Source organism: Salvelinus fontinalis, chromosome 19 (genome assembly GCF_029448725.1).
Source record: "Salvelinus fontinalis isolate EN_2023a chromosome 19, ASM2944872v1, whole genome shotgun sequence".
Lineage (NCBI taxonomy): Eukaryota > Metazoa > Chordata > Actinopteri > Salmoniformes > Salmonidae > Salvelinus > Salvelinus fontinalis.
Window position 1 is genome coordinate 7836555 of NC_074683.1, and position 25372 is coordinate 7861926.

General features: G+C 42.7%; 1 protein-coding gene across 1 annotated transcript; it reads right to left on the minus strand.

Annotated features, from left to right (window-relative positions):
* Positions 1 to 66: 66 nt before the first annotated feature.
* On the minus strand, positions 67 to 17786 carry phgdh (phosphoglycerate dehydrogenase). Its single transcript, XM_055870586.1, has 12 exons — positions 17552 to 17786; positions 16701 to 16852; positions 14861 to 14926; positions 14651 to 14705; positions 14385 to 14483; positions 14164 to 14296; positions 13901 to 14049; positions 7442 to 7594; positions 1546 to 1684; positions 1106 to 1233; positions 774 to 990; positions 67 to 472 (listed from the first exon to the last, which is right to left on the minus strand). Exons 1-12 carry the CDS (start codon positions 17687 to 17689, stop codon positions 318 to 320), a joined length of 1584 nt encoding a protein of 527 aa, XP_055726561.1. The 5' UTR covers positions 17690 to 17786; the 3' UTR covers positions 67 to 317.
* Positions 17787 to 25372: the final 7586 nt, after the last annotated feature.

Genomic DNA, 25372 nt, shown 5'->3' on the forward strand with positions numbered 1-25372 from the left:
TTGACATTGAGAAAATTTAGCAAAATCGGCAAGTAGAGAATACAAGAAAATATAAAACAATTGTAATAATGTAACAGGTATTTATTAAATTCTACACAGTCCGCATCTCTACAATAGAAATTACATTTTTAGTATTTATTCTAGATGTGTAATGTTAAATATAACAAACACTTTCTACATGTTGTAAACTAAGTATTGAAACGCTAAAAGGCCAAAAGAAACCGTTTAGATTAGTCAAATCTTCAGTGGTTAGATTTTTAGACATTGGAATGCTCTACTGGTCCTTCAGCATTGTAACAATACGCTCTCACTGCCATTTACACAGAGACCTGTGCTGCTGCTTTCACTAAAGGTTTTAAGGCACCAAGGTCCCCCAAGAGAGAGGATAACCCCACACAATACCACTGATCTCCACTACGAGCTGCAGGGGCACTGAATGACTCCATTTCCACTCCCGCCGTGGCCAGCAAACCTGAGGAAAGAGTGGGAGACAGTCAAGGTAAAATACGTGTCAACAGTTATTCTGGTCATCTTACATTTACAGCCGTGAGAAGCTTGCTGTCAAGTGCTAGCTTGGTGTAAACACATCCTGATGGGAAAAGGCAGAAAAAGTAAGAGTTAAGAATGCAGACTGAAAAGAGAAATCATTCAAGTTTGATTATGTCAAATAAGTAGCAAAAAAAGGCGGTATACCTTGCTAATCTTGTGCTGAAAAGACAGAATGGCTCAATTAGTCAATAGTGAGGTTGCAATGTGAAAAATAGCTCTCTCACCAGTCACAGAGGGCAGGAGCGGAGGAGACGCCACGGCCTTGAAGAACAGCAGGTTGCCAGTGAGAGAGACCGGCTGTCGGAACACGCTGCGGTTCAGCTCCAACAAGACTGGTACTCCTCCCTGTACTGAACCAGTAGCTCTGTAGCTGGAGCCGTTGACAGAGATCTCCACCTCACATGCACCTCGAGTCAGACCCTCACTGTGGTTTCTGATTACCTGAGATTTAAAAAGAACGTTATCCATCTCAAATAAGATTACTTATTTATATTACACAAGATGGGTCATTAATAAAATATGACCTTTAGCCAAGTGTCAATGGGGGCCATTTTACCGTGATTCCAGATTCCTTGGCCAGGGTCAGTGAATTGACCAGGTTGGGGCAACTCTGGGACCCATCACTAAGTAATCCAACCATTACTGCTGAGGTCATGTAAGCGGAGGAATCTTTCAAGCAGTCTCCTAGATTGTGATAAAAACAACAGACCATCTTCAGTTTGCATGGCCAGAGCCCACACTTTCGTGATTTACACCCTTATACCACCAGGGGTAGACAAACCAAAGCACAACAAAATCTTCCACTAATACATGTGTGCTTGAATGGCATCCAAAAATGGCATCAATCGTCTCCTTTACCGTTTGATCACTGATCTGAGAACAGTGGTCATGTAATGTTAACACATCTTTTCACCTATCAAGCCTGATCAGCAGTTTCAGAGAAAAGTAAGCAACTGAAGGATATTAGGACACAGTCTAATGCCTTGCAGTGCTTACCTTGAGTTATGATTTGGACTTGGCTGAAGGGTTGTTTAGAGGTGGTGCATGATTTTAGCGCAGCTCCTATGGCCTCTCCAAGTTTGATCCACTGGTGAGACTCGGGGGTGAATGTGCTTGCCAAAACCTGGGCATTCACCTGCACACACCAAATTGCACAACATGTAAACTATCAAAAAAAGTAATACATCTGCACCATTGAGAGCATCTTGACGGGTTGCATCACCGCTTGGTATGACAACTGCTTGGCATCCGACCGCAAGGTGCTACAGAAGCTTCTATACCAGGTGCCATCCAGGTCTTCTATACCAGGCCGAGTCCGAGGAAGGCCCTAAAATTGGTCAGACTCCAGCCACCCAAGTCAGACTGTTCTCTCTGCTACCACACAGAAAGCGGTACTGATTCACCAAGTCTGGAACCAACAGGACCCTGAACAGCTTCTACCCGCATGCCATAAGACTGCTAAAAGGTTATTGAAATATCTAACCATATAGCTTCCCAGACTATCTACATTGACCCTTTTTGCACAATTTTTTTGCAAAAAAAAACTCATCACATACGCTGCTGCTACTGTTTATTCCTAATTACATGTACCCATCTACCTCGGACACCTGCACATCGACTCGGTACTGGTACCCCTTGTATATAGCTAAGTTATTGTTACTCATTGTGTATTTATTATTACGTGTTTTACTTTTCTATTTTCTTTCTCTCTGCATTGTTGGGAAGGGCCGTAAGTAAGCTTTTCCCTGTTCGTAAACAAGTGGAGCCTGCAACATTGTTTCAATAGTCAAATTCGATCTCCAGCTGTCGCATAGTAATGAACGTGTTGGGAGTCAGGATGAGACAGGCAGGCAGCTTTTCTCAGTGAGTCGAAATCATGAATCAGCGTTTATATATTAGAGGTCGACCGATTAATCGGAATGGCCGATTTCAAGTTTTCATAACAATCGGTAATCTGTATTTTTGGAGACCGATTTGCCAAATTATTATTATATATATATATTTTTTTACACCTTTATTTAACTAGGCAAGTCAGTTAAGAACACATTCTTATTTTCAATGACGGCCTAGGAACGGTGGGTTAACTGCCTTGTTCAGGGGCAGAACGACAGATTTTTACCTTGTCAGCTCGGGGATTCGTTTTTGCAACCTTCCGGTTACTAGTCCAACGCTCTAACCACCTGCCTGTTACGCTTCGAACACACCGACTGCGTCATTGCGTTTCGATACACCAGAAGTACATTCATTTCCAATGGAACGCTGCATTTGCCTTGCAGCATTGCGTTGCAGAGGCAGTTGCAGTACGTTCTGTGTGGTGCATACGTTCGATAAATCGAACGTATGCATCAAATTGTATGAGTGGACTTGACAGAAAGTAGCAAAATATGAATGTAGATTTTATTTTTGCACACATTCAGTACAAATTTGGGATTACATAAAAACAGTTTGATTGCATCATTTCTTTACATTTTTTATTTATTTATTTGCCAAGTATATTATTTATTCGATGACATCCTCAAATTAACTGTGAGAGCCTATAATATAATTTCCCTCAAATGCAGTTTTGGAGCGAAATGCAATAATAAATAGTCAAGATAGGCAGAGTAGGCTCTTTCAACAATGAGACCAACGTTGAGGAAGGTGGTCTTGATCGCGCTGTAACCTGCGTACCTGTTACGCGAGGGCAGCAAGAAGCCAAGGTAAGTTGCTAGCTAGCATTAAACTTATCTTATAAAAAACAATCAATCTTAACATAATCACTAGTTAACTACACATGGTTGATGATATTACTAGTTTATCTAGCGTGTCCTGCGTTGCATATAATCGATGCGGTGCCTGTTAATTTATCATTGAATCACAGCCTACTTCGACAAACGGGTGATGATTTAACAAGCACATTTGCGAAAAAAGCACTGTCGTTGCACCAATGTACCTAACCATAAACATCAATGCCTTTCTTAAAATCAATACACAAGTATATATTTTTCAAACCTGTATATTTAGTTAATATTGCCTGCTAACATGAATTTCTTATAAATAGGGAAATTGTGTCACTTCTCTTGCATTACGTGCAAGCAGTCAGGGTATATGCAGCAGTTTGGGCCGCCTGGCTCATTGCGAACTGTGTGAAGTCCATTTATTCTTAACAAAGGCCGTAATTAATTTGCCAGAATTGTACATAATTATGACATAACATTGAAGGTTGTACAATGTAACAACAATATTTAGACTTAGGGATGCCATCCATTAGATAAAATACGGAATGGTTCCGTATTTCACTGAAAGAATAAGCGTTTTGTTTTCGAAATGATAGTTTCCGGAATCGACCATTTTAATGACCAAAGGCTCGTATTTATGTTTGTTATGTTATAATTAAGTCTATGATATGATAGAGCAGTCTGACTGAGTGATGGTAGGCAACAGCAGGCTTGTAAGCATTCATTCAAACAGCACTTTCGTGTGTTTGCCAGCAGCTTGAAGCATTGCGCTGTTTATGACTTCAAGCATATCAACTCCCGAGATTAGGCTGGTGTAACCGATGTGAAATGGCTAGCTAGTTAGCGGGGTGCGCACTAATAGCGTTCCAAACGTCACTCGCTCTGAGATTTGGAGTAGTTGTTCCCCTTGCTCTGCATGGGTAACGCTGCTTCGAGGGTGGCTGTTGTCGATGTGTTCCTGGTTCGAGCCCAGGTAGGATTGAGGAGAGGGACGGAAGCTATACTGTTACACACTGGCAATACTTAAGTGCCTATAAAAACATCCAATAGTCAAAGGTTTATGAAATACAAATCGTATAGAGAGAAATAGTACTATAATTCCTATAATAACTACAACATAAAACTTCTTACCTGGGAATATTGAAGACTCATGTTAAAAAGGAACCACCAGCTTTCATATGTTCTCATGTTCTGAGCAAGGAACTTAAACGTTAGCTTTTTTACATGGCACATATTGCACTTTTACTTTCTTCTATAACACTTTGTTTTTGTATTATTCAAACCAAATTGAACATGTTTCATTATTTATTTGAGGCTAAATTGATTTTATTGATGTATTATATTAAGTTAAAATAAGTGTTCCTTCAGTATTGTTGTAATTGTCATTATTACAACAAAAAATAATAATAAATCGTCCGATTAATCGGTATCGGCACTTTTTGGTCCTCCAATAAATCGGTATTGGCGTTGAAAAATCATAATCGGTCGACCTCTAGAGAGATATATATATATATATATATACACACATATACACACACAACCGTTGAGAACACCTATTCATTCAAGGGTTTTTCTTTATTTTTTACCGTTTTCTACATTGTAGAATAATAGTGAAGACATCAAAACTATGAAATAACATATTAAGTCATGTAGTAACCAAAAAAAAGTGTTAAACAAATCAAAATATATTTTATATTTGAGATTCTTCAAAGTAGCTACCCTTTGCCTTGATGACAGCTTTGCACACTTTTAGCATTCTCTCAACCAGCTTCACCTGGAATGCTTTTCCAACAGTCTTGAAGGAGTTCCCACATATGCTGAGCACTTGTTGGCTGTTTTTCCTTCACTCTGTGGTCCAACACATCCCACATTTTTTGGGGGGTTACTACATGATTCAATGTGTGTTATTTCAAAGTTTTGAAAATAGTAAAAATAAAGAAAAACCTTGTAATGAGTAGGTGTGTCCAAACCTTTGACTGTATATACACACACAAAACAGGTAAAACGAAGTGCAGCTAGTTTGCTGTCTTTCCTGCTTCAGTTTGGAGAGATTGTGTTAGATGTGTTATTGGCTAGCTCTTCTGAACAGTGTCTTAAACAAAGAGCACTTCTATGCCAGGCGAAATCTCACCTCATTAGCTCATTGTTATGGATGTATCCAAATAAATGTCACAAAAAAACAGCTTATACAACTGCAAATGCAGCTACTTTGTTGTTATTCTGGCTACACTGTTTGACATGACTGTAAGTTAGGGAAAGGGGGATACCTAGTCTGTTGTCCGGCCCGCCGGGCACTTCAATCCGGCACGCGAGACATAAAAATGTTTTTAATTTATTTTTAATTTGGTATCCAATTGGTAGGTACAGCCTTGTCCCATTGCTGCAACTCCCGTATGGACTCGGGAGAGGTTAAGGTCGAGAGCCGTGCGTCCTCCGAAACACGACCCATCCAAGCCGCACTGCTTCTTGACACAATGCCCGCTTCACCGGAAGCCAGCCGCACCAATGTGTCGGAGGAAACACCGTACACCTGGCGACCGTGTCAGCGTGCATGCGCCCGGCCCGCCACAAGTGTCGCTAGAGCTCGATGGGACAAGGAAATCTCGGTCTGCCAAACCCTCTCCTAACCCGGACGGGGCCAAATGTGCGTCGCCTCATGGGTACCCTAGTCATGGCCAGCTGTGACACAGCCTGGGATCGAACACGGGTCTGTAATGATGCTTCAAGCACTGCCTTAGACCACTGTGTCACTCGGGAGGCCCCAGCAAATAGATTTTTACAAACAATTGGTCCCCCAAAAAATGCGTCCCTCTGTTGAATTTCAAAATCCCAATGTGACCCTCGAGCCAAAAAGTTTGTCCACCTCTACTCTAACCACTAGGCTACCTGCTATATTTGGCCTGCTAGCAAGCAAGGGATAAGAACGTTGCCAGTCAGTATGGCAATATAACATTTAGAACGAACGACTAGGTCGCTTCCATAGATACAGAACAAAAAGACTGAACGACTAGGTCGCTTCCATAGATACAGAACAAAAAGACTGAACGACTGGGTCGCGTCTCTGGCAAAAGAACCGATAGAAATAAAGATGAGCCGGCTTGGGTTGCTAGATGTGTCGGGACTATACCTTGTGGAAGGATGAAATTGTATGAATCAATTCATCCAAATAACATTTTTAATGAATACATGTAAATCCTTATTTGAATATATTGGTAACCCATGGTATAAAAAAGTGATAATGCCTTCAAAACCGCTGTTGAGGATATATTGACATGGTCTTCGTCTTGGGCCTAACACCTGTCCCAATGTCCTCCAAACACCGGCTTCTCAGGCATTTTCACTTAAATATACCACGGCTTTCAGCCAATCAGCATTCAGTGCTCGAACCACCCGGTTTATAATTTGGAATGAGGAACTGAAAAGTGTTTCAAGAAGCTCTATTGCATTGAGATGCATTGTTTTTGCCCAAGCGGTTTTACTACACTTCGTGTGTAAAACGAACTAACCAAACAACCAACCGGACCCTGAACAGCTTCTACCCCCAAGCCATAAGACTGCTAAATAGTTAACCAAAAACCTTCCCGGACAATCTGCATTGACCCCTTTTGCACTAACTCTTCTGACTCATCACATACGCTGCTGCTACTGTTTATCATCTATCCTGTTGTCTAGTCACTTTATCCCTACCTATATGTACATATCTACCTCAATTACCTTGTACCCTTGCACATCGACTTGGTACTGGTAGTCTGTGTATATAGACACGTTTTCGTTACTTATTGTGTATTTATTCCGTGTTATTATTTTTATATTATTTCCCACTTTTTCTCTCTGCATTGTTGGGAAGGATCCGTAAGAAAGCATTTCACTGGTAGTCACCTGTTTACGAAGCATGTGACAAATAAAATGCGATTTGAACTGTCTTAATTGCAAAGTATGACTCAATATTGAAGATACATTCTTGCAACGAAACTATGATTAGAATCCTTTGTGAACAACCTTGAGGGTTACATTTTGTGTTACATTGTTAGTAACACGTTCAATTCGTGAAAGTTTCAAGGTCTGAAGGGAACAGTTTTTCTAACCATAGCAACACTGAAACAATCAAAGAAAAACCTATTAGAATCGGGCACCTATAGGCTTTTGCTTGACTGTAATAGGAGAGAAGAACTCACTGCTCCAACCAAGCTCTTGCCCATCACCATGTCCACAATCTGCAGAGCGATGTCCTGCCCACAGCGCGCCTGGGCCTCCTTTGTACTGGCACCCAGGTGAGGACAGCTGATCACATTGGGATGGTTCACCAGGGCACGGTTCTTTGGGGGTTCCTGAGAAAGAATGAAACGCCATGATGTAAGTGAGACTGGCAATATTGAAGGGAAGACAAGTAAAATAAAATATAAATTAATAAAATATTTGTGGTTTAAGCGATAATTTTTTTAGCGGGTAAATTAGATTTAATATTGCAGATATATTGTGGCTTCTATCAATGTAATTGTCTGTATAATTTCCAATCCCCCATATATTTTTGTAAATAAATAAATACATACACTACCGTTTGGGGTCACTTAGAAATTCTTGTTTTTGAAAGAAAAGCACATTTTTTGTCCGTCAACAGTGAAGAGGCAACTCCGGAATGTTGGCCTTCTAGGCAGAGTTGCAAAGAAAATGCCACATCTCAGACTGGCCAATAAAAATAAAAGATTAAGATGGGCAAAAGAACATAGACACTGGACAGAGGAACTCTGCCTAAAAGGCCAGCATCCCAGAGTTGCCTCTTCACTGTTGACGTTGAGACTGGTGTTTTGCGGGTACTATTTAATGAAGCTGCCAGTTGAGGACTTGTGAGGCATCTGTTTCTCAAATTAGACACTGTAATGTACTTGTCCTCTTGTTCAGTTGTGCACCGGGGCCTCCCACTCCTCTTTCTATTCTGGTTAGAGCCAGTTTGCGCTGTTCTGTGAAGGGAGTAGTACACAGCGCTGTACGAAATCTTTAGTTTCTTGGCAATTTCTCGCATGGAATAGCCTTCATTTCTCAGAACACGAATAGACTGACGAGTTTCAGAAGAAAGTTTTTTGTTTCTGGCCATTTTGAACCTGTAATAGAACCCACAAATGCTGATGCTTCAGATACTCAACTAGTCTAAAGGCCAGTTTTGTGGCTTCTTTAATTAGAACAGTTTTCAGCTGTGCTAACATAACTGCAAAAGGGTTTTCTAATGATCAATTAGCCTTTTAAAATGATAAACTTGGATTAGGTAACAGGAGTGATGCCTGCTGATAATGGGCCTCTGTACACCTATGTAGATATTCCATTAAAATTCAGCCGTTTCCAGCTACAATAGTCATTTACAACATTAACAATGCCTACACTGTATTTCTGATCAATTTGATGTTATTTTAATGGACAAAAAAAGGTGCTTTTCTTTCAAAAACAAGGACATTTCTAAGTTACCCCAAACTTTTGAACGGTAGTGTATATATATTTTTTCTTTATTATTTTCCCCCTAACCCTCCCCCCTAATTGGAGTAAACTAATGGTCAACAACACTTTGGCTTCTACATACATTTTACAGACAGAATATTTTTCATTAGTTATCTTGTTTGTTTTTAGTCCCATCCTTCAGCTACCCTCAACCCCTCCCATCCATCTCTGAAGACCATCCGGTTTTGATTTCTATTTGCCATATATTGTTCAACTCTCCTGTTTCACAAAAGTTCTGAACCTTGTTCTCATAGTTTCTACAGATTGTAAATTAAAGATAATTTTTGCTGAGTGTTATTAAATCGATTGACTATGACTTTTCAAATCACCGAACATTGCTATTTGCAGAGTTAGCTTCAGGTAAATGTTGCATTTCTTCAGCCATTCTTGAACCTGCAATCAAAAACAAATCTACAGATGGACAGTCCCAAAACAAATTATCTACTGAAATCTGCGGAACTGGGATGGTTGTATCCCCATATACAGTACTAGTCGAAAGTTTGGACACCGCTACTCATTCAAGGGTTTTTCTTTATTTTTACTATATTGTAGAATAATAGTTAAGACCTCAAACCTATGAAATAACACATATGGAATCATGCAGTAACCAAAAGTATTAAACAAATCAAAATATATTTTATATTCTTCAAAGTAACCAGCCTTTGCCTTGATGACAGGTTTGCACTCTTGGCATTCTCTCAACCAGCTTCATGAGGTAGTTACCTGGAATGCATTTCAATTAACAGGTGTGCCTTGTTAAAACTGAATTTGTGGAATGTCTTTCCTTCTTAATGCGTTTGAGCCAATCAGTTGTGTTGTAACAAGGTAGGGGGGGAAATACAGAAGATAGCCTTATTTGGTAAAATATCAAGTCCATATTATGGCAAGAACAGCTCAAATAAGCAAAGAAAAACAACAGTCCATCATTACTTTAAGACATTAAGGTCAGTCAATATGGACAATTAAGAACTTTGAAAGTTTCTTCAAAAACCATCAAGCGCTATGATGAAACTGGCTCTTATGAGGACTGCCACAGGAAAGGAATACCCAGTTACCTCTGCTGCAGAGGATAAGTTCATTAGAGTTACCAGCCTCAGAAATTGTATCCCAAATAAATGCTTCACAGAGTTCAAGTAACAGACACATCTCAACATCAACTGTTCAGAAGAGACTGTTTGAATCAGGCCTTCATGGTCGAATTGCTGCAAAGAAACCACTACTAAAGGACACCAATAAGAAAAAGAGACTTGCTTGGACCAAGAAACACGAGCAATAGACATTAGACCGGTGGAAATCTGTCCTTTAGTCTGATGGGTTCAAATGTGAGATTCTTGGTTACAACCGCCGTGTCTTTGTGAGACGCAGAGTAGGTGAACAGATGATCTCTGCATGTGTGGTTCCCACCATGAAGCATGGAGGAGGTGTGATAGTGCTTTGCTGGTGACACTGTCTGTGATATATTTAGAATTCAAGGCACAATTAACCAGCATGGCTACCACAGCATTCTGCAGCGATACGCCATCCCATCTGGCTTGCGCTTATTGGGACTATCATTTGTTTTTCAACAGGACAATGACCCAAAACACACCTCCGGGCTGTGTAAGGGCTATTTGACCAAGGAGAGTGATGGTGCTGCATCAGATGACCTGGCCTCAACCCAAGTGAGATGGTTTGGGATGAGTTGGACCGCAGAGTGAAGGACCGCATCATTCCAGGTGAAGCTGGTTGAGAAAAAGCCAAGAATGTGCAAAGCTGTCATCAAGGCAACGGGTGGCTACTTTGAAGAATCTAAAATACACTTTTTTGGTTACTACACGATTCCATGTGTTATTTCAATGTAGAAAACAGTAAAAATAAAGAAAAACCCTTGAATGAGTAGATGTGTCCAAACTTTTGACATGTACTGTACATACGGAAAGTATTCAGACCACTTAACTTTTCCCACATTTTATCACGTTACAGCTAAAATCGATTAAATTAAATAAATTCCCTCTTCAATCTACACACAATACCCTATGACAAAGCGAAAACAAGTTTAGACATTTTTGTAAATTAAAAAAAAACTAAAACATCTTATTTACATAAGTATTCAGACCCTTTGAAATGTTTCAACAACCTGTTTGGAGTCCACCTGTGGTAAATTCAATTGATGGGACATGTGGAAAGGCACACACCTGTTTATATAAGGTCCCACAGTTGACAGTGCATTTCAGAGCAAAAACAAAGCCATGAGGTCGAAGGAATTGTCCATAGAGCTCCGAGATAGGATTGTGTCAAGGCACAGATCAAGGGAAGGGTATCCAAAAAATTCTGCAGCATTGAAGGTCCCCTAAAACACAGTGGCCACCATCATTTTAAAATGGAAGAAGTTTGGAACCATCAAGATTCTTCCTACAGCAAATTGAGCAATTGGAGAAGGGCCTTGGTCATGGAGGTGACCAAGAATCCGATGGTCACTCGGACAGAGTTCCAGAGTGCCTCTGTGGAGATGGGAGAACCTTCCAGAAGGACAACCATCTCTGCAGCACTCCACCAATCAGGTAGAGTGGTCAGATGGAAGCCACTCCTCAGTAACAGCCCACTTGGAGTTTGTCATAAGGCAGCTAAAGGACACTCAGACCATGAGAAACAAGATTCTCTGGTCTGATGAAACCAAGATTGAACTCTTTGGCCTGAATGCCAAGCGTTATGTCTGGAAGAAACCTGGCACCATCCCCAGGTTGAAGCATGGTGGTTGCAGCATCATGCTCTGGGGATGTTTCTCAGCAGCAGGGAATGGGAGACTAGTCAGGATCAAGGGAAAGATGAACGGACTCCCGAGTGGCGCAGCGGTCTAAGGCACTGCATCCCAGTGCTAGAGGCGTCACTACAGACACCCTGGTTCGAATCCAGGCTGTATCACAACCGGCCGTGATACGGAGTCCCATAGGGCAGTGCACAATTGGTCCAGCGTTGTCCGGGTTTGGCCGGTGTAGGCCAAATCAAATTTCATTGGTCACATGCAGATGTTATTTCGAGTATAGTGAAATGCTTGTAAAAAAAACTAAATACTGCAAAGTTTCCTAAGGACTAGAAACGAGGCAGCCCTCTCTGTCAGCGCCATCCTCACAAATTCATATTTACAATGACGGCCTTTGTTCTTTACTGACTTGCCTGGTCAAATAAATAAAAATAAACAGAGATTCTTGATGAAAACCTGCTCAAGACCTCTGACTGGGGCGAAGGTTCATCTTCCAACAGGACAACGACCCTAAGTACACAGCCAAGACAACGCAGGAGTGGCTTCGGGACAAGTCTCTGAATGTCCTTGAGTGGCCCAGCTGGAGCCCGGACTTGAACCCGGTCAAACATCTCTGAAGAGACCTGAAAATAGCTGTGCGGCGACGCTCCCCATCCAACCTGACAGAGCTTGAGAGGATCTGCAGAGAAGAATGGGAGAAACTCTTCAAATACAGGTGTGCCAAGCTTCATACCCAAGAAGACTTGAGACTGTAATCGCGTCAAAGGTGCTTCGACCCATCTGGACAAGTGGAATACCTATGTAAGAATGCTGTTCATTGACTATAGCTCAGCATTCAACACCATAGTACCTTCCAAGCTCATCATTAAGCTCGAGGCCCTGGGTCTGAACCCCGCCCTGTGCAACTGGGCCTTGACAGGCCACCCCCAGGTGGTTCAGGTAGGAAACCACACATTCGCTGATCCTCAACACTGGGGCCCCACAAGGGTGCGTGCTCAGCCCCCTCCTGTGCTCTCTGTTGTCCTATGACTGTGTGGCCAAGCACGCCTTCAGCTCAATCATCAAGTTTGCAGGCGACAACAATAGTAGGCTTGATTACCAACATGACGAAACAGCCTACAAAAGGAAGTGAGGGCTCTGGGAGTGTGGTGCCAGGAAAAGGTGGAAAGCCTCAAGTTCCTCGACGTAAACATCACTGACAAACTGCAATGGTCCACCCACACTCTCTTCAACCTCAGGAGGCTGATTTTTTTTTGGCTTGGCACCTAAAACCCTCAATCTCTTACAGATGCACAATTGAGAGCATCCTGTTGGGCTGTATCACCACCTGGTACGGCATCTGCACAGCCTGCAACCTCAGGGCTCTCCAGGGGGTGGTGCTGTCTGCCCAATGAATCACCGGGGGCAAACTACCTGCCCTCCAGGACACCTACAATACCCGATGTCGCAGGAAGGCCAAAAAGCTGAAGGACAACCACCCAAGCCACTGCCGGTTCACCCCGCTATCATCCAGAAGTCGAGGTCAGTACAGGTGCATCGGACAGAGACTGAAAAACAGCTTCTATCCCAAGGCCATCAGACTGTTAAATAGCCATCACTAGCACATCAGAGGCTGCTGACTATATACATAGACTTGAAATCCCTGGCCACTTTAATAAATGGAACACTAGTCACTTTATAATGTTTACATATTTTGCATTACACATCTCTTATAATATAATACAGTATATACATATCTTAGTCTATGCCGCTCTGACATTGCTCGTCCATATATTAATATATTCTTAATTCCATTCCTTTACTTAGATTTGTGTGTATTGGGTATATGTTGTGAAATTTTTTGATATTACTTGTTAGATGTTACTGCACTGTCTGAGGTAGAAACACAAGTATTTCGCTACACCCGCAATAACATCTGCTAAACATGTGTATGTGACCAATCAATTTGATATGGATTTGATCAAAGTACTGAGTAAAGGGTCTGAATACTTACATAAAAAGTGATATTTCAGTTTTGTTATTTTTTTAATCCATTTTCAAAAATGTCTAAACACCTGTTTTTGCTTTGTTATTATTATTATTATTTTTTTAATGCACAGACAAGTTCCTTACTTTCTCCCCCTACCACTTTTGCGGTAATGCTCCAATTAGTTGGTTGTAATTTTGGATAGAGCAGACATTTCCATATATTTTTGTTAGCTGCATGTGTGACATAACTCCATGATATAATTTACAAAGATTATACCTTTTTTTGATTCCCAAAATAAAGTTATTTTTTCTATGAATTAGTATATTTGAGTTTAACCATATTATTTGTTGTAATATTTGTCTTTTCTGGTTGATAAACTGAAATTGCAACCAACTTTCTATGGCTTGTTTTACAAATTATGGGATGTGGTATTCTTGCCTCGAGAAAAACATCGAGGCCAGCCCCTCCACACTGTCCAGACTCCAAAGCTCTGAGGAGAGCATCCTCATCGATGATGCCCCCACGTGCACAGTTCACGACCTTTACACCTTTCTTGCACTTAGCAAATGACGTGTCGTTCAGTAGTCCTAGGAGAAACAACAATTTAACCTCAAGTGGAAAATAATGGTTTTTGTTTGATAATCGATGTAATAACTTTCTACCCTCCAGTACTACAACTATACCACCTCTATAAAACTCACCAGCTGTAGAAGGCATGAGGGGAGTGTGGACGGTGATGTAATCACACTTGGGCAACAGCTGCTCCAGGGACATCTGCTCGACCCCCCAGGTAGCAGTCACCTCAGGAGGGGTGATTGGATCATAGCCGATGGTCTGTCGAAAGCAAATTCAGTTACCACTATCGTGCTACAGTAGGCAGCTTTTAAAGGTCGTTTGACTTTTCAGAGGATTATGAACCAACCTTCATGCCAAAGGACTGCATTCTGGTGGCGACTTCCTTTCCAATTCTTCCAAGTCCAACTATTCCAAGTATTTTGCCGTACATCTCTGCGCCCATGAACTGAAAAATCATTAACACAACTTTGACCCAGGTCCCTGAAGAGTTTGAGACACCATAGATTTACAAATCAGATTGAATTATTGATGATTGAATGGACACTGGGGCAGACCACGTGACAGTAATTGCTTTTTGTGTCAAAATAAAAGGGAAGCCAAAACACTCTGTACCTTTTTACGATCCCAGTTCCCTGCTTTCATGGACATGGCTGCTTGGGGCACATGTCTAGGAAGAGAATGATTTTGAATTAAGTTATATCAAACTTTCCTGTAAAAGTAGGATGAAAAGGACAGATGGGGGTGTATAGTGCAAAGCAATGTCTAACCAATGCCATGAGCTATGCCGAGAGGTATTCTGTATTATCTGTTGTAGTGTCTTACCTTGAGAGGCTCATCAACAGGGTGCATGTCAGCTCTGCAGCACTGATGGTGTTGCCACTTGGTGTGCTAGAAGAGGGTAATGACACATACAATAGTCTAATATTCAGGGAAAAGACTGATCTGTGAGGATTTGATTTAGACCTACAGTTGAAGTCGGAAGTTTACATACACTTAGGTTGGAGTCATTAAAATTTGTTTTTCAACCACTCCACAAATTTCTTGTTAACAAACTATTGTTTTGGCAAGTCGGTTAGGACATCTCCTTTGTGCATGACACAAGTAATTTTTCCAACAATTGTTTACAGGCAGATTATTTCACTGTATCACAGTTCCAGTGGGTCAGAAGATTACATGCACTAAGTTGACTGTGCCTTTAAACAGCTTGGAAAATTCCAGAAAATTATGGCATGGCTTTGGAAGTGTCTGATAGGCTAATCGACATAATATGAGTCAATTGGAGTGTGGATGTACTGGCATACCTTCAAACTCAGTGCATCTTTGCTTGACATCTTGGGAAATTTAAATGAAATCAGCCAAGACCTCAGAAAAAATAAATTGTAGACCTCCACAAGTCTGGTTCATCCTTGGAAGCAATTTCCAAACGTCTGAAGGTACCACGTTCATCTGTACAAACAATACTACGCAAGTTTAAACACCATGGGACCACGCAGCTGTCATACCGCGCAGGAAGGAGACGCGTTCTGTCTCCTACAGATGAACGTACTTTGGTGCGAAAAGTACATATCAATCCCAGAACAAAAGCAAAGGACCTTGTGAAGATGCTGGAGGAAACAGGTACACAAGTATCTATATCCACAGTAAAACGAGTCCTATATCGACATAACCTGAAAGGCCGCTCAGCAAGGAAGAAGCCACTGCTACAAAACCGCCATAAAAAAAGCCAGACTACGGTTTGCAACTGCACATGGGGACAAAGATCGTACTTTTTGGAGAAATGTCACCTGGTCTGATGAAACAAAAATAGAACTGTTTTGCCATAATGACCATCGTTATGTTTGGAGAAAAAGGGGGAGGCTTGCAAGCCGAAGAACACCATCCCAACCGTGAAGCACAGGGGTGGCAGCATCATGTTGTGGGGGTGCTTTGCTGCAGGAGGGACTGGTGCACTTCACAAAATAGATGGCATCATGAGGGAGGAAAATTATGTGGATATATTAAAGCAACATCTCAAGACATCAGTCAGGAAGTTAAAGCTTGGTCGCAAATGGATCTTCCAAATGGACAATGACCCCAAGCATACTTCCAAAGTTGTGGCAAAATGGCTTAAGGACAACAAAGTCAAGGTATTGGAGTGGCCATCACAAAGCCCTGACCTCAATCCTATAGAAACTTTGTGGGAAGAACTGAAAAAGCGTGTGCGAGCAAGGAGGCCTACAAACTGACTCAGATACACCAGCTCTGTCAGGAGGAATGGGCCAAGATTCACCCAACTTATTGTGGGAAGCTTGTGGAAGGTTACCCGAAACGTTTGACCCAAGTTAAACAATTTAAAGGCAATGCTACCAAATACTAATTGAGTGTATGTAAACTTCAGACACACTGGGAATGTAATGAAAGAAATAAAAGCTGAAATAAATAATTCTCTCTACATTTATTCTGACATTTCACATTCTTAAAATGAAGTGGTGATCCTAACTGACCTAAAACAGGGAATTGTTACTAGGATTAAATGTCAGGAATTGTGAAAAATTGAGTTTAAATATATTTGGCTAAGGTGTATGTAAACTTCTGACTTCAGCTGTAGGAGTTTCCTTAAAATGATACACGTATCAACGACTTAGAACTTATTTCGAAGGACACTATTATTTTGCAAACTTACTTCATAACAATTATGCCCTTTATAGTGGCAGCATCCACATCCACATTGTCAACGCCTGTCCCAGCTCTTCCAATGATTTTGAGGTTACCAGCAGCATTGATGACATTAGCTGTCACCTTTGTTGCAGATCGAACCACCAGGCCATCATAGTCCTGGAGGTGGATAGAAATGGAAAAAAGATGATATGCATAGTGATGTCAGTGCATGACAAAATGATCTATTGTTCATTGGAGTAATTTGATGAGATAAGGAATGAGCTTATATAGTTGGAATTCTTGCATTAATCAAACACATTCGTTATTGATTTGGCATCACATGGTGTCATGAGGAAGACAAGTTAAATATTAGATGAGTTGCCTCGGGTGTAATTGATCAAACTATGTATAGTCTACATTTTGAAAGTACTAGAAAGGGAAGAAAGCCCCAGTCTAAATGTAATTCTATAGTGTTTATAGACTATAGTCGTCTAAACGAGGGAAATCAGTAAAGACTTGTTGCAGTTGCATCATATTTCCAAGAAGGCTGTACAACTATAGCGCGACACCAAAGAGAGGAGGACAAGATCGCACATGCAAGAATCCACTAAACTGCAACTGCTGTAAATCACCCGCCAAGTAAAATCCAGTTGTCTGAAACGCAGAAATCATCGTTTTTTTCGTCAGAGGGACTTTTGATGAGGTTATTCAACCAATGACCAAACGCGACATACTTTTTCCATATTAGACATTTGATACCAACTGTGAATTGTTTTCAAATTTTAGAAAGACATCGTGGAACAAAAATGCATGTCATGCCTTAAATGTTTAATACGAGGAATACATGCAAATGAGAAAAAATATGTCAACCCTTACCTTGATCTCCGCAATCAAGTCATCCTTACTCATATTTTGCTTCTCTGTAACTTGGATTCCATTTTCTTGCAGGATCTTCTTACAACAAGGATCAACACTTTCACTGATTAAAATGCGTTTGATGGATATTGGGGCCATTTTGCTGTTCTCTCAACAGTTGGGTAAAATTTCACACTTGAATGGGTGAACCCTTTTACGTAAACTGATGGACACGCTGAAAAGCTCTCAGTTCAGTTGGTTTTGAATAAAATACTCGGCTAAGGACTGCCCCTTTCAAAGTAAACCCGCCTCTTCTCATCTCCAGTTTTCTGACGTGATGCTGAAACAGGGAGAGGCAATATATACTGTAGCTGGAACCACATAAATTATATTTGCTATAACTTGTTGGACCAGAAATACTATGCAATAATCACCTGGCAATGTTGTACAATAGTAATACAATTCTGCTGATTATTTGTTTTAAAGACTGATGATTTTTTTTTAATTACAATTTTCAAAACTGAAGAAAAGGTGTATTTGAGTGCAAGCCACTCCCTCCCTTAAACATTATACATTTGTAGCTGATTTCTCAATAACATCAGTTCAAACTTAGTGAGACAGCTTTCAAAGTCTGTGATAGGCTTCCTAAGTCAAGCACAGACTTAAGCACCTCAATTAGACTATCACACGACAGGCCTGTCTCTGTTCGTTGAAGTTGTAGTGTCAAACGCCACCCCTAACTTTACCCAGTCTTTCTATGGTCATGCAGTTAACTGATCTATCATGTCTCCCTTTTAAAAATGCAACATTATGTATCTAGTGGTCTGTGTATTATCTTGAATAGATATCTAGTTTACCTAATTGTATTGTCTATACATGTAGCTGGGCAAGCACTAGGCTAATTATGGACACTCCTTAAAGTCTAAGGATTTTACATGTTCTGTTTGATGGCGAATTGGCTCTGGAAGCCAAAACAGCCAAATACTCCAGCTAAACGTGAATCGAAGCTCAATTGCAGTATGGCTCTAGAAACATAAACGTACAAATATTAAAGCAATAACTATGCATAGCATACCACAGCATAACATCCTTGTTATACCATGACCATAACACTGTTGTTGTTTTTTAGTTTCTTCCAGTGCATGCAGTTGATGGGGAAAATGTAGAGATGCAACCACCAGATCTCGACAAGTCACTGTTTTTCCCAAAGCCGAATGGCTCCGAATTCAAGTAGTTTGAACCAGGGGAATAAATACAAGGAGAGTGTAAAGGAAGCGTCCAGATAATGAGAGGCTATGCACCTGAGGTCACCTGTAGACATTCCATCACCGTGAAGAAAAACAATGCACAACACAGTAATTGAGTACACCTAGACGTCAAGTAGTTTGTGAGGATGTGGCTCAGTTGGTAGAGCATAGCATTTGAAATACTAGGGTTGTGGGTTTGATTCCCACAGGGGAACTAGTACAAAAATGTATACACTCACTACTAGAAGTTGCTCTAGATAAGAGTCTACTGAAAATGAATGAATAGACCATTTCAGTGTTCACATCGAATAAGCTGCATTTGCAAAGTATTTCAAGAAACATATCAAGCAATATTAACTTTTTTGTACATATAATTATCAGATTAAAGTTACAAATGCTGGTAAACACTCAAATACATTTAGTTAAAAACCATTTCACTATTTATTCTGCATCCGCACATAACAGGAATTAGTGATGGGCATTCCAGTGAGCCGGCTCGTTCGGCTCAGCTCACCAAAAAGAGACGGCTCTTTTGGCTTCCAAACGGCTCTTTAAAAAAAATATGTTTTGTATTTTGCGATAGTTTGACTAGGAATGGTGTTAAAACAATTCTAATTAAATTATTAAATGAAATCATACTCTACCTTAACCACAATGTATTTAAAAATGCATTGGTTTATTATGAAAAAGAATGCTATTAAACATATGCATTTAAAGTATAACTTTTTAATGTATATAAACAAAGTGCATATAAATGTAATATAATATATAATATTGCACCATATCAAAGAAAAATAAATAACAATGTGCAAAACTGCAGCATCCCACTTAAAACATTAAACTCGTCCCTCTTTTCTCTCTCTTCTTTATTGCCATGTTATAACCAGCAGCACACAGCAATGCTGACCACATTTTGCTTTTATGAGAGATTTGCATTCAGGAATGCAAGCTGCCTCACTTTCGAGGGGCTGATGTGATTTCTACTCTCAGTAATTATTTGTCCCGTTTTCGAGAAGACCCTCTCAGAGGGAACAGGTGTGGCCACTATGCAGAGTCTCCCTGTCATGACTTCAGTAAGCCGTGGGTAAACAGAGGCCTTGTTCTTCCACCAGCTCAGAGGATCTGCAGATCTTTGGAGGAGGGGCTCCTCCAAATGATCGGACCTCCATTATGGCATCTGCAGAGGGATTCCTTCGAACTGCATCCCCAGTTGCTCTCTAGTCAAACAGCATCCAAACAGCAGACTACTGCTGGTGCTTCTGCTCCCTCTTCTTCCTGTTGCCCTGGTGCCTGAGCCAGCTGACTGCTGGGGCTGTCCCTCCTTGCTGCTGAGGTTATTCTTTGAAGAGCCTCATCAATCGCTCTGGCATCACTGAAGGCTAACTTCTTAAACCTGAGGTCAAGTGCAGCGGTTTCTGATAGCACGTGATTACTATTCTTAGGCCTTCATTGAAAATAAGAATTTGTTCTTAATTAACTGACTTGCCTAGTTAAATAAAAATTATATTCCATTCTGTGGAACTTTCTGTCCATTGATGAAGGGTGTCCATCAAATCTGTCACATGTCCTGTAGTTACATTTGCTTCTCTCTGGCAGCTGGCTGTGATTCTCTGCAGACCCTTACACAGGAGTATCATTTTTGAAGCTGTCACATAGCTGAAAAGAGAGAACAGTAACTTATTAGTTCAGGTTCATGTTTTGTCTACTGATACTACATTCTAGTCTACTGCTCATATACATATATAATACTGGATTAAATAATGATGTAGTAATAACTGCTTACTGTACCTCTCTCCACTGATCTCCACAGTGACCTGCTCAAATGGTTCCAGGACTCTGCACACCTCCTCCACCACCTCCCATTCTTTGTGGGTCAGAGCATCAACAGGTGCATTGACAATGGCCAGGGTAAAATGTAAAATTCCACCTTGTAGTGCAATCTTGTTAAAGCCTCAGCTCAGGCATCCCCATCTGGCGTTGTGTAGACTTTAGTTTTTCAACACTGTCACGATCGTGTGGCGGATTGACGGACCAAAATGCAGCAGTTGGAAAATAAGCCATCTTCTTTTATTTTAAAAGATGACAAACAATAAACACGAAACACTTTAACAAAATAACAAAACGACCGTGAAGCTACAAACGTTGTGCACATACATACAGGCTACAAACGTTCTACATAGACAATTACTCACAACCAATGAAAGCCTATGGCTACCCTAAATAAGGCTCCCAATCAGAGACAACCGAAATCAGCTGTCTCTAATTGGGAACTCATTCAGGTAACCATAGACTCTCCTAGAACACTAAACATACATAGACAACACTAGACACATGTACTCCACACAAACCCATATACTATACCCAACAACCCCTTTACCATAAAAACACCCAAAACCAACAAAACACAAAACATTCCCCATGTCACACCCTGACCTAACTAAAATAATAAAGAAAACAAAGAATACTAAGGCCAGGGCGTGACATAACCCCCCCCTTAAGGTGCGAACTCCGGGCGCACCATTACACAGTCTAGGGGAGGGTCTGGGTGGGCTTCCATCCATGGTGGCGGCTCCGGCTCTGGTCGTAGTCCCCACGTCACCACAGTCCCTAACCGCCTCCTTAACTTCCTCCAAATGACCCCCCTCCACATTAACCACACTGCATTAAGGGGCAGTTCCGGACTAAGGGGCAGTACCAGGGTAAGGGGCAGTACCAGGGTAAGGGGCAGCACCAGGGTAAGGGGCAGTACCAGGGTAAGGGGCAGCACCAGGGTAAGGGGCAGCACCAGGGTAAGGGGCAGCACCAGGGTAAGGGGCAGCACCAGGGTAAGGGGCAGCACCAGGGTAAGGGGCAGCTCCGGACTGAGGAATGGCAGCTCCGGACTGAGGGACTGCAGCTCCGGACTGAGGGACTGCAGCTCCGGACTGAGGGACGGCCCATGGCTGGCTGACGGATCTGGCTGCTCATGGCTGGCTGACGGATCTGGCTGCTCATGGCTAGCTGACGGATCTGGCTGCTCATGGCTAGCTGACGGATCTGGCTGCTCATGGCTAGCTGACGGATCTGGCTGCTCATGGCTAGCTGACGGATCTGGCTGCTCATGGCTAGCTGACGGATCTGGCTGCTCATGGCTGGCTGACGGATCTGGCTGCTCATGGCTGGCTGACGGATCTGGCTGCTCATGGCTGGCTGACGGATCTGGCTGCTCATGGCTGGCTGACGGATCTGGCTGCTCATGGCTGGCTGACGGATCTGGCTGCTCATGGCTGGCTGACGGATCTGGCTGCTCATGGCTGGCTGACGGATCTGGCTGCTCATGGCTAGCTGACGGATCTGGCTGCTCATGGCTAGCTGACGGATCTGGCTGCTCATGGCTAGCTGACGGATCTGGCTGCTCATGGCTAGCTGACGGATCTGGCTGCTCATGGCTAGCTGACGGATCTGGCTGCTCATGGCTAGCTGACGGATCTGGCTGCTCATGGCTAGCTGACGGATCTGGCTGCTCATGGCTGGCTGACTGATCTGGCTGCTCCTGTCTGATTGGCGGCTCTGGCAGATCCTGTCTGGTTGGCGGCTCTGGCAGATCCTGTCTGGTTGGCGGCTCTGGCAGATCCTGTCTGACGGACGGCTCTAGCGGCTCCTGTCTGGCTGGCGGCTCTAGCGGCTCCTGTCTGGCGGACGGCTCAGTGGGCTCATGGCAGACGGGCGGCTTTGCAGGCTCATGGCAGACGGGCGGCTTTGCAGGCTCATTGCAGACGGATGGCTCAGATGGCGCTGGGGAGACGGATGGCTCAGATGGCGCTGGGGAGACGGATGGCTCAGATGGCGCTTGGCAGACGGGCAGTTCAGTCATCGCTGTGCAGACGGCAGACTCCTGCCAGCTGAGGCGCACTGTAGGCCTGGTGCGTGGTGCCGGGACTGGTGGCACCGGGCTGGGGACACGCATCTCAGGGCTAGTGCGGGGAGCAGCAACAGGACGCACAGGACTCTGGGGACACACAGGAGGCTTGGTGCGTGGTTTAGACACTGGTGGTAAAGGGCTGGAGACACGCACCATATAGCTAGTGCGTGGAGGAGGCACTGGTGGTACTGGGTTGGGGCGGGGAGGTGGCGCCGGAAATACCGGACCGTGCAGGCGTACTGGCTCCCTTGAATGCCGAGCCTGCCCAACCTTACCTGGTTGTATGCTCCCCGTCGCCTGACCAGTGCGGGGAGGTGGAATAACCCGCACCGGCCTATGTAGGCGAACCGGGGACACCATGCGTAAGGCTGGTGCCATGTACGCCGGCCCGAGGAGACGCACTGGTGACCAGATGCGTTGGGCCGGCTTCATGACATACGGCTCAACGCTCAGTCTAGCCCGGCCGATACGTGGAGCTGAAATGTACCGAACCGGGCTATGCACGCGTACAGGAGACACCATGCGCTCTACTGCGTAACACGGTGTCTGCCCGTACTCTCGCTCTCCACGGTAAGTACAGGGAGTAGGCGCAGGTTTCCTACCTGACTTCGCCACACTCCCTTTAAGGCCCCCCCCCAAGAAATTTTTGGGTTGTACTCACGGGTTTCCAGCCTTGTCTCCGTGCTGCCTCCTCATATCGCCTCCTCTCGGCTTTAGCTGCCTCCAGCTCTTCACGAGGAAGGCGATATTCTCCCGGTTGAGCCCACGGCCCCTTACCATCCAGTATCTCCTCCCATGTCCATGAATCCTGTGTAGGTAGGTCCTGTTGCCGCTTTCCATGCCGCTTGGTCCTATAATGGTGAGTAATTCTGTCACGATCGTGTGGCGGATTGACGGACCAAAATGCAGCAGTTGGAAAATAAGCCATCTTCTTTTATTTTAAAAGATGACAAACAATAAACACGAAACACTTTAACAAAATAACAAAACGACCGTGAAGCTACAAACGTTGTGCACATACATACAGGCTACAAACGTTCTACATAGACAATTACTCACAACCAATGAAAGCCTATGGCTACCCTAAATAAGGCTCCCAATCAGAGACAACCGAAATCAGCTGTCTCTAATTGGGAACTCATTCAGGTAACCATAGACTCTCCTAGAACACTAAACATACATAGACAACACTAGACACATGTACTCCACACAAACCCATATACTATACCCAACAACCCCTTTACCATAAAAACACCCAAAACCAACAAAAACACAAAACATTCCCCATGTCACACCCTGACCTAACTAAAATAATAAAGAAAACAAAGAATACTAAGGCCAGGGCGTGACAAACACCTACTGTGCTCATGTGGAAGTATTCCACAGCTGCTTTCACTTTGTCCACAGTGGGCTTCAGAGCATCTCCTACAATCAGGTTGATTGTGTGGGGAAGACATGGATGATGGGTCCATTTTAAAATGTTACTGGGTTTGATTATGTTAGCTGCATTATCGCTAACACAACAGACCACTTTTCCATCTACTTGCCACTCTCAACAGTTCCTCTGCCAAGTTCTCTGAGGTGTGTCTGTCACTGAACTCAAAGCAGTCCAGAAGACAGCTAGACATCGACAAATCTTCAAAGAAGTGACATGTAACCGACATGTAAGTGGTTACCCTTGATGTCCAGTAGTCAGTGGTAAGGCAAACTGCAGTAGCTTTTTGGACTCTTTCCCACACTGAAGCCTGCGTGCTCTCGTACAGTTGTGGAATAAGTGATTTTGAAAGGGTTCTCCTTCTTGGAATTGTGTACATTGGAGTTAGACTTTTGCTATAATTTCTAAAACCTCTGTTCTCCACGATCGAAAATGGCTGGAAATCGGTGACAATCATTTTAGCCAATGCAATATCAATTTGGCCTTGTTTTGCTACAGACATAGACTTTGGCATAAACTGGTCCATAGAAGACTGTGTTGCTGTGTTTCGCAGAGTAGGCCTACTTGACTGAGTGGATACATCTCCACGTGTGGAGGTGCTGGCTCCACCACTATCACTAAAAGGCCTGCTAGTTTCTCGAAGCTCCGCTGTAGCTAGCTTCACAGTTGGGTGCACAGTTCGCATATGCCGTGTAGGTTGAGTGCAGAACCGGCTTTATATGAGATTCTATTTTGGAAAATTCTACATTGTGCTCTAACATTGTCTACATTATTAAAATGCATCCAAATGCTACTGTGCTTCCGACTCATTGGCTGCTAAGTGTGTGACTGAGTGAGTTGGCTCGGCCCTCCCTCACGCATCTTTGGTTCACACTGCGTGTCTGATTGACAGGAACAACAGGTAAGGTAACAGGTAAGGTAAAGGTAACAGGTTAGTCTAAGCAGACAGTCAGAACGAATGTGTGCGCTTGAGCATTTAGGCCTATATTATTATATATATTTTTTCGTTCTTTGAATTAGTTAATTCTACTCATTTAAATCTTTTCATTTTTCATATCTGATTTTTTTTTCTATTTTTATAAATAGATTTGGCTCTTCTGATATGCGAGCCGGCTCCCAACATTCACCTACAAGAGCCGGCTCTTAGAGCCAACTCGTTCGCGAACGACCCATCTCTAGTAAGTCTCATTGAAGCCTAACAACCTGGCAGCAGTTATTAAATTGAATATCTATGTCATAGACTACCAAATACTCTACCA

What these genes read in the sequence shown, in the direction of transcription:
- phgdh (XM_055870586.1), bottom strand. Translation starts at nt 17,689, where the DNA reads ATGGCCCCAATATCCATCAAACGCATTTTAATCAGTGAAAGTGTTGAT. An exon ending in GGAACTGGGATCGTAAAAAG is followed by an intron (nt 14,484 to 14,650) that starts GTACAGAGTGTT and finishes ATGATTTTTCAG; the next exon opens with TTCATGGGCGCAGAGATGTA. An exon ending in CCAAGGAATCTGGAATCACG is followed by an intron (nt 991 to 1,105) that starts GTAAAATGGCCC and finishes TTTAAATCTCAG; the next exon opens with GTAATCAGAAACCACAGTGA.